Source organism: Callithrix jacchus, chromosome 8, assembly GCF_049354715.1.
Source record: "Callithrix jacchus isolate 240 chromosome 8, calJac240_pri, whole genome shotgun sequence".
NCBI classification, from domain to species: Eukaryota; Metazoa; Chordata; class Mammalia; order Primates; family Cebidae; genus Callithrix; species Callithrix jacchus.
Genome location: NC_133509.1, coordinates 98,008,086 through 98,016,744, shown reverse-complemented (window position 1 = coordinate 98,016,744; position 8,659 = coordinate 98,008,086). Strand labels below are relative to the sequence as shown.

The 8,659-nt window shown below is 41.4% G+C and overlaps 1 protein-coding gene across 1 annotated transcript; it reads left to right on the top strand.

Moving 5' to 3' along the window:
• The first annotated feature begins 1,374 nt into the window (after positions 1-1,374).
• Positions 1,375-7,737, top strand: GPHB5 (glycoprotein hormone subunit beta 5). The gene is made up of 2 exons (XM_002753994.7): positions 1,375-2,802; positions 6,971-7,737. Exons 1-2 carry the CDS (start codon positions 2,599-2,601, stop codon positions 7,157-7,159), a joined length of 393 nt encoding a protein of 130 aa, XP_002754040.1. The 5' UTR covers positions 1,375-2,598; the 3' UTR covers positions 7,160-7,737.
• The last annotated feature ends 922 nt before the right edge of the window (positions 7,738-8,659 follow it).

Below are 8,659 nucleotides of genomic sequence, written 5' to 3'. Positions count from 1 at the left end.
TATGCCTCTCACAGTCTGAAGGGGTGAAGAAAGTCCTTTATTCCAAGCCTAGTTCAATTTTCTATAAAACATGTATAATTCTGTTCTAAAGAGAGGCATGGTAAATTGATGGACTCACTGGGCATTGTTATCTGTTTTGAAAATGAAATCTATAATGAGCAGTGCATTTATTTAAAGAATACCTTTCTTTGCAGGAAATGGAAATGGTTTAACTTCTTTATATAGTTTCACTAGTTAGTGTGCATCTTAAATATCTCTGCCTATGTCATTATTTACTGTGATATCAAAAGTCCTAAGGGCAAAGATGATGTCTGCTTCATTTAATTTTTAGAGCACTCAGAAAAATGCCATGAACAAGTACATTTTTAATCCACTCATATACTGTTATTGTAGATTGAAATATAAACTATATCCCATACTCATAAAAATATTTTGTTATTTATTTATTATTATTATTATTTGAGAGGGCGTTTTGCTCTTCTTGCCCAGGCTGGAGTGCAATGGTACAGTCTTGGCTCACCATAACCTCCACCTCCTGGGTTCAAGCAATTCTCCTTCCTCAGCCTCCTGAGTAGCTGAGATTACAGGTGCGTGCCCCCATGCTCAGCTAATTTTGTGTTTTTAGTAGAGATGGGGTTTCTCCATGTTGGTCAGGCTGGTCTCAAACTCCTGACCTCAGGTAATCCACCCGCCTTGGCCTCCCAGAGTGGTGGGATTACAGGTATGATTGCATCACGCCCAGCCTTTGTTCTAATTTTAATAATTTAAGACCAAAAATCTGATGAAACATCTCTATCAGAGCAGCCCTGAATGTCTTTCCACTCAATACAAATGCATACCTATTGGTTTACTTTAAACATATTGATATTGACCGACTCTCTATTACAAAAGCCTGCCCAATGTAGAAAATGTGAAAAATGCTGAAAACCATATAAAAGAAATGAAAAGTTTTCTTTAATTTCCATGCTGGAAGATAATCACTTGGAATATCTTGGTATTTTTTCCCAAATGATTCATTTTAAGGTGTTACTAATATCATCTAATTCTTAGCTAATTTTAAGACTTTCAACATGTTTCTTCTCACGGTGATTTCCATTTTTCAGTTAGTGATTCTGCATTCTTTCCAGCAAGAATGATGGTTCTGTTATTTTTCAGTGTATTAAAACATGTTGTGGGTTAAAGGAAAGAGTTTGCCATGAGCTGCTAGTCACTTACCCCTGTTTCAAAAGAAAGTCATGGTTACCATGAAGGAAAATTTAATCCATCTGCCCCAGTGCATTTGTTCTCCTGAGAACCAGGTGGAACTACCTCTGTTTCCCTAGGATTATGCCACCCACCAAGGTAACTTTCTGTTTCAGTAGGTGATGTTGAGAAACAAAACAACACCCTCTAAGTTAATCAGTTTTGGAAAATAGAGACTGGCTTTATATTCCGTGGCTTTGATGTGTTTAGTAGTTCCTGTAAGGATCTGCCTCTCTTTTGTTTTGATTGACAAGACTTTCCTATATATTTGAGCAATCAAGCAGCCCAGTAACTGAAGGTAGAGACATTTACTCAGAGCAAACCTCTACCATTCATTGTGACTTTCTGAAATCTTAGTGCAAGTTTCAGCTCTAAAAGAAGAGTTGGCTCCTGCAAGATTAGGTAAGTGCTTCTCTGTATCTGCAACCTCATTCCAGAGGAGGGGAAGCCCAGAGAACTTGCTACAAGGTCAGAAGTAGGAACTGTGAGAATAATGAGTTCAGTGGGGGGTCGGGGTCCATGAATGCCATATCCTTTATACTTCAAAATCCAGGTGAGTTTTGTCTACTGGGTTAAGTATGAAGGGGGGTGATTTTGGCTTCTGAAAGAGCACAGGGAATGACCAAGACCCAGAGAGGTTAAACTTGACAGTGGGTTGAGGTTATGTGTTAAATAACTCCTATGCTTTCCATCATTTGGATTTAAATTGAATTATAAGTAGGTAATACAAATAGAAGCCTAGAGCAGAAGCAATTTATAGTGAGTAGGATACATTTATAAATGGCCACCACCTTAGGTGATAGGTTTCATATCTTCTGCATATCCTTGTTTCGTGGTGAGTTGGTTTAGTAGCAATGCATATAGGGAGTACTATTATTAATACTTATCAATGACTCCCCCAAATCATTCCCCATCATGATGCTGAAAATATAGTTTCCAGCAAAGTGTGTAACACGGCACCCAAATACCCTGGACCTGAATACAAATAATTTATATGTATTTGTGTATTCTATTGGGTTATGGATTACTTTTGGTTTTACTCCTATTTTATGTTTATTTTGGAAAGACCGTTTGGAAACACACAAGTCAACTGCAGCAGTTAAGTTACAATAAGGAAAAGCCTGAGAATGCACTCAGAGGGTGGGCATCTAGAGAGGGCTATGGAATCCACACTGGCACTAGTTACATCTCTGGATGCCTGTGTTGCAGTTTGTGGGCATTTACAATTTCTGGGCTCATTTTCCCTGAAATGCTAGGAGCAAGGTCCCTTTGATAGTGATCAATGCATGGTTGGCTGCCCCACTGAGGGCCGCTGGATCTGTTAAACTCTCTCCTTTCCCTCTTTGGAAGAGCGGCATGAAGCTGGCAATCCTCTTCCTTGGCCCCATGGCCCTCCTCCTTCTGGCTGGCTGTGGCTGTGTCCTTGGCGCCTCCAGTGGGAACCTGCACACCTTTGTGGGCTGTGCCGTGAGGGAGTTCACTTTCCTGGCCAAGAAGCCAGGCTGCAAGGGCCTTCGGATCACCACGGATGCCTGCTGGGGTCGCTGTGAGACCTGGGAGGTGAGTTGCTAAGATGTGTAGATGACAGTGTCTTCTGGGCCAATAGCTTGGGTCTGATTCTTAAGAGTTCACTTTTTAAATGATATGAGGTAGATCTGGGACATCTGCCCTTTCCTGTGGATATACAAAACCAAAACAAAACTATGATTGGCATCTTCTAAAAGTGATTTGAAAAACATGATGTTGCCCCTCTAACAAAGCATTGATAGAATCTGGTTTCCATAGTGTCTGTGTATTTGGGAATCATCTCTGGGAGGTCAAGATGTACTATTCTATCCATTTTACAGATGAGATGGAGGGATTCGAGGGAGAGTGGCTGCAAAGTCACATAGAGTGTCAGTGTAAAGCCGGGCATCAAACTGTGGTTCAAGCTTGTGACCTAAACTCTTCCCTATATTCTCTCATTTTGGATAAATCAGCCAGTTTCCAAGAAAGAGGCCCTGAGCTGAAGGGTAAGAGTTGGTTCTAGACCCCTTCACTGACTCTTCTGCAGCCTGTTCCCCCTCAAGTCCCTGGGGGCCCTCTGGGGTTATCGCTGAATGATCCATTAAGTTCCTTTATATTCAATTATACCTAGTCTTTTTAGAGACATTTAATTTAAAGTGGGGCTACCAGTCTCAACAAAGTTAAAATCCTATTGGGCTAAGAGAAGCTATGTGAGTGGTGGAGAGGAAGAGAGCTGTTCAGCACCCCAGCAAGTCACATCACGTAGTGACTGTTGGCTCTTCCCCCTGAGGCCCACCCACTTGGTACCTGATGAAATGCTAGCTCTGATCTTGTCACTTACTGGCCTAAAAACCTTGAATGTCCACACACCACTGCAGATTTAATAACCAACTTTCAAAGTCCTCAGCAATAAGGCGTCCGCCTGCTTTCCCGGGGACAACACATTTTCTTAGCTCTGGCCTTGGTAAGTGACTTTCAAAGGTTTTATCCAATAGCCCTCATGGATCTCATTTTGGTCCTTTCCTCATATCCCTTCGACGTCCCATCTGCCATTGCCGTATTTATTCCTGATGGCCATCTGCAGCACCAGCTTCCTTTCTGGGCCTTTTTTGACTCTGGGTCTTTTTTGACTTGCCCTTGACTATGTCTATTTTTTGGTCTTACTTCCTCCCCTACCACACACGTGTTTTAAAGTTTTTGAGGACAGAGGTTCATTCTTATAACCCTCACAGTTTTTGTCAAAGTGTTGTGTATGAATAAAGCATTCAAATCATATGTGTTGGTTGAATAGGATGGACCTCTCCCTGGAGCTGTAGATCCTCTAGCTGAATGGAAGGCCACTTAGAAGCACACGTGCTCTGTGAGGACACTGCCATTAGGAAAAATAGCTTTCCCTTCAGGGACCCAGAGGGTAACTTGCTCTTGCTTAAGTACAATTAGGCCCTATGAATGGAATTGGGTTAAAGAGATGAAATCTCCAAATTGAATGAAACTGTTCCATCAAAGTAGTTTTCTTTTCACCTCATTCAGGGGCTTGAGCCTTACCAGCCACATGAAAATCGGGTTTTGCTAAATAGACTTTGCCTATCAGTTGGCAGCAAACTTACTTGGGGCACTTGGGGCCTCCTCCTGTTCAGGGATTGGCCTGGCAGGGCCTCTCCCTGTTTGCATCGAGTATCTGAACTATTTGAAGCCATCTCTGTGCCAAATCCTCAAAATCCTGCTTCCCCTCAATTCAGTCCATCTTCTCTTCTTTTTAAAATCTGATGAATGTCTTTAATCAGAGCATGGTCACCCATAGGAGGTCAGGAACTGTGCTCTCACTGGAAAGATAGAAGCACCCAAACCATTAAAGAACAAGATTCTCCCTAATCTTAGCCACTTTCATTCATGTCTTGACTGTGTTATGAAAAGGGAGGTTACCTATAGAAAGCAAATAAAACAATGAGGTTCATTTCCCCAGCACTTGATTTTCTTGTGGGGTAGGGGGAACTTAACTGAAAGCATGTTTGAAAATAAGTATGTTCATGACGACAGACTGGCTGGATATACTTGGAAGGTGGAACGTTTGTTGAAAATAACTATTCCTCATAATCTGGGTATAGAGTTGCCAGATTTAGTGAACAAACAAAATAAAACAAAACAACCAATCCCCTCCCCACAAAACCCAAACTGAAACAAAACCAGAAAACCAGGAAGACCAGGTAAATCTGAATTTCAGAAAAACAATAAATAAGTTTTTAGCATAAGCCTGTATGTCTCATATAGTATTTGGGACAGACTTATACTAAAAAATTATGTATCTGAAATTTAAATTTTATGGGGTGTCTGGTCTGCCTAGGTTCCCAGAGTACTAATGGTAAGAGGACATAAAGCAAACATGGCAAGGTAGGAGAAAACAGCTGAGGACAAATTCAGCTCTTCTGGTCCTTATCAAAGGCAAGGCTGGCTGGGCACAGTGGCTCACGCCTATAATCCTAGCACTTTGGGAGGCCGAGGCAGGTGGATCATGAGGTCAGGAGTTTGAGAACAACCTGGCCAATATAGTGAAACCCCATCTGCACTAAAAATACAAAGATTAGCTGGGCATGGCAGCGTGTGCCTGTAGACCCAGCTACTTGGAGGCTGAGGCAGGAGCATCTCTTGAATCCAGGAGGCAGTGGTTGCGGTGAGCTGAGATCACACCACTGCACTCCAGCCTGGGCAACAGAGTGAGACTCCATCTCAAAAAAAAAAAAAGGCAAGGCTCCTATTTTCATGACATTCATGAAAGCTTCACTTGAGCTACATATGTATATATGTTCTTTTTTGCCTAGAACGAAGAACAAAAAAGCAAAGGTACTGTCATTTGAAAGCTTGTTATTATTTTCATTATTATTTCCACATAGTGATTGCTTTAATAAGAACAATGGATTACATTTATTGAACACTTACTTTGTGCTAGGCTTTGTGCATTGAGTATATCGTCTTACCTTATCTCCCAAACAATGGTGGGAGGTAGATAATTTGTTTTACAGAGGAGGAAACTGAGTCTTCAGGAAGTTAAGTGGATTTTCCAAGGTCTCCAGCAAGTGGCAGAACAGGGACTCAAGCTCCATAGTTCTGACTTCAGGGCTTGAAATTTTAACTCCTGCTTTGTGCTGATTTTGTTTCTGATCTTTGTGTTCTGTTTATCAAAATTATCTTTGAACCTAAGATTTATAAAAGGCTAAGGAAGGAAATGAATCTTTCAATGATCAGAACAGTGCACAGAGTATTCAGGAACCTCTCTTGTAATGTTTTCTTTTATTGGTTCAGTGACAAATAGTTATTGAAACCCTCCCAGGGTCTGTTTTAGGTACTGGAAGCATAGCAGGCAAACATCTCTCTCCTAAAAGGGCTTATTTTCTGGAGCGGGAGGAATATCACATGAATGAATGAAAGATAGATTATGCCATGTGCTATTGACCAGTGTTATGGTGAAAAGTAAAGCAGGGTAGGGGATGGGAAGTTTCTGGGCATAGAGATGGAATGTTGCAATTTTAAATAGGATGGTCAGAAAATGCTTCCCTGAGAAGGTGACATTCTAACAAAAACCAAAGATTGGTGAAGGAGTGAATCATACAGGAGAAGAATGTTCCAGGCAGAAGGAACAGTAAATTCGAAGGCCCTGAGCTGGGACTGTTCCTGGTGGGTCTGAGGAGCAATGAGACCCCTTTGAGCCTAGTGAGGAAGTCCGTGAGGTGGGGATGGTTGCAGGCATTTCAGAAGGTAGAGGTGCAGAGAAGGCGATGGACGTCTTGAAGGTGATCGTAAGATCTTTGATTTTTGCTCTGTGCGAAATGGGAAATCACTGGGGCTTTGGGCAGTAGAGTAACTTGATGTGACTTATGTTTAAAAAGGTTCACTCAGGGCCACTGTGTGCAAATAGATTGCGGGGAGTAATAAAGGAAGAGGGGAGGGGAGGCCAGTTAGAAGGCATTTGCAGTGACCAAGATGATTCATTTGCCGACTATGTATGGAGCACTTGCTGTGTGCCATGGTCTTTCCTGGGAGCTTAGGACATGGTCTTGAATGAAATCAGCTTCTTGCTTTCAGGAGTTTGTTTTCTACTGGCAGATGACAGAGTAATAAGTAAACCAATGAATAACAAGTTAATTTCTGAGAGTGATAAATGATACTAAAACATTGAAACAGGATCATATGTTCTAATGAATTCCCTGTTTTCTATCTGTGGGGACAGAAACCCATTCTGGAACCCCCCTACATTGAAGCCCATCATCGAGTCTGTACCTACAACGAGACCAAACAGGTGACCGTCAAGCTGCCCAATTGTGCCCCGGGAGTCGATCCCTTCTACACCTATCCTGTGGCCGTCCGCTGTGACTGCGGAGCCTGCTCCACTGCCACCACGGAGTGTGAGACCATCTGAGGCCGGCATGGTCTGCGGAGCCCAGCCAGTGGCCTGAGCCTCACAGACCCACCTGTGTGAGCAGCACAAGCAGTTATACTTCCTGGATGCAAGGCTGTTTAATTTCGACCACACCCATGGAGGAGGTTACCTGTCACCCCTTAGATCCAGCTCAGGCAAAAGGCCCAAATGCAGCCTACTTATGCTAAAAGTGCAAAACAATATTTGTGTCTTCACCAAAATAATTTCTCCAGTTAATATGCCTGCAAATTAATTTTTCTTTGCCTTGAGTCTTGGAATATAATTTGTGTATCACAATCCTTGCCCAATTTGGACTCATAATATGCTAATGATTTAAACATACTGGGTGTAATTAGGAAATGGGGCTGGAAAGTGAAAGTCTTTAAATTCTCATGTTCTATTTAACCACTGACTCCAACTGGATTTATGATTAAAGGGCTAGAAATGAACAAAATCCATGCACTAGTCTTCCTTACCCCAGAGGAATTCCAACGGCAAGCTTCTTTAGGGAAAATGCTCCCTTACCCCTTTTAACTGAGCAATTAACTACATAAGAAACAGAGAGTGCTCAGATTAAAAAAAAAAAGAGAGTAGCTTCAATGAAAAGATGTTTGGATTTGGATAACTCTTTTTCCTAGCAAAATTCCCTAAAATCCCTTAAGATCCTTAATAAAGAGGCTATGTTGTGATTAAAAAACAAACTCAGAAATAAAATATGTAGCTGGTAGCTATCATTTAGCCTTAAAAATTTATGAAAGTAAACTCATGTTTTAGAGTGTGATGCTCTCCCAAAGCTATGGAAAAAAGGTCATGCACGAGTATTCCTCCCCATTTATCATATTTTAAACTTAAAGTATAACGTGTTAAGCTCAGAAATTTTACATGTGTTTAGGGATAAAACTGCATCGCTGGCTCAGAGGAAAAAGTCTGTGATTTTCTAGCTCTTGCCCTCTCTAATTAGCTAATTCTGTGATTGAAAAAATAAAAACCCAAAACTCTAATGTTATGCAAATGTCTTTAATTCTGACATTTTTGGGGTTGAATTTAACCTTGTTCCTTTTTCATAATGTGCCAAGAATACCTATATTGATGCCAATAAAGTGTGTCCTCTGTCTTTTGAATTCATGAAAACTTTCAAGAAAGTCTTTTTAATTTTTAGTACACTTGGAATAACAGTGAGAAGCACACCTCAACTAAACGACATGATTATTTTTACTTAATCATGAATTTGGCATGTTATGTTTAGTAAGGGACCTTGGGTAGCATGAGTCCCAAAGATGGCACAAACTGCACAGACATACCCACTGATACCACGGCTGGGGGCCAGGAGTTTTCCTTGAATAAGGATTCAATGAATCTCCCTAAAACACAGTAAAGCAAATGTTGAGATTGACAGTCAAGTACTGGGATGTGGGGTGAACATCTGGGCACAAAGGGCAGGAGCAAAATCCACCCAATCTTTAGCAGATGTGTTGGTAGGAACGGAAGTCACTCTAACAT

Bases quoted from the DNA above. Each gene is read 5' to 3' on its own strand.
- GPHB5 (XM_002753994.7), top strand. From the start codon at position 2,599: ATGAAGCTGGCAATCCTCTTCCTTGGCCCCATGGCCCTCCTCCTTCTG. The intron at 2,803-6,970 runs GTGAGTTGCTAA...CTGTGGGGACAG, and splicing joins GTCGCTGTGAGACCTGGGAG to AAACCCATTCTGGAACCCCC.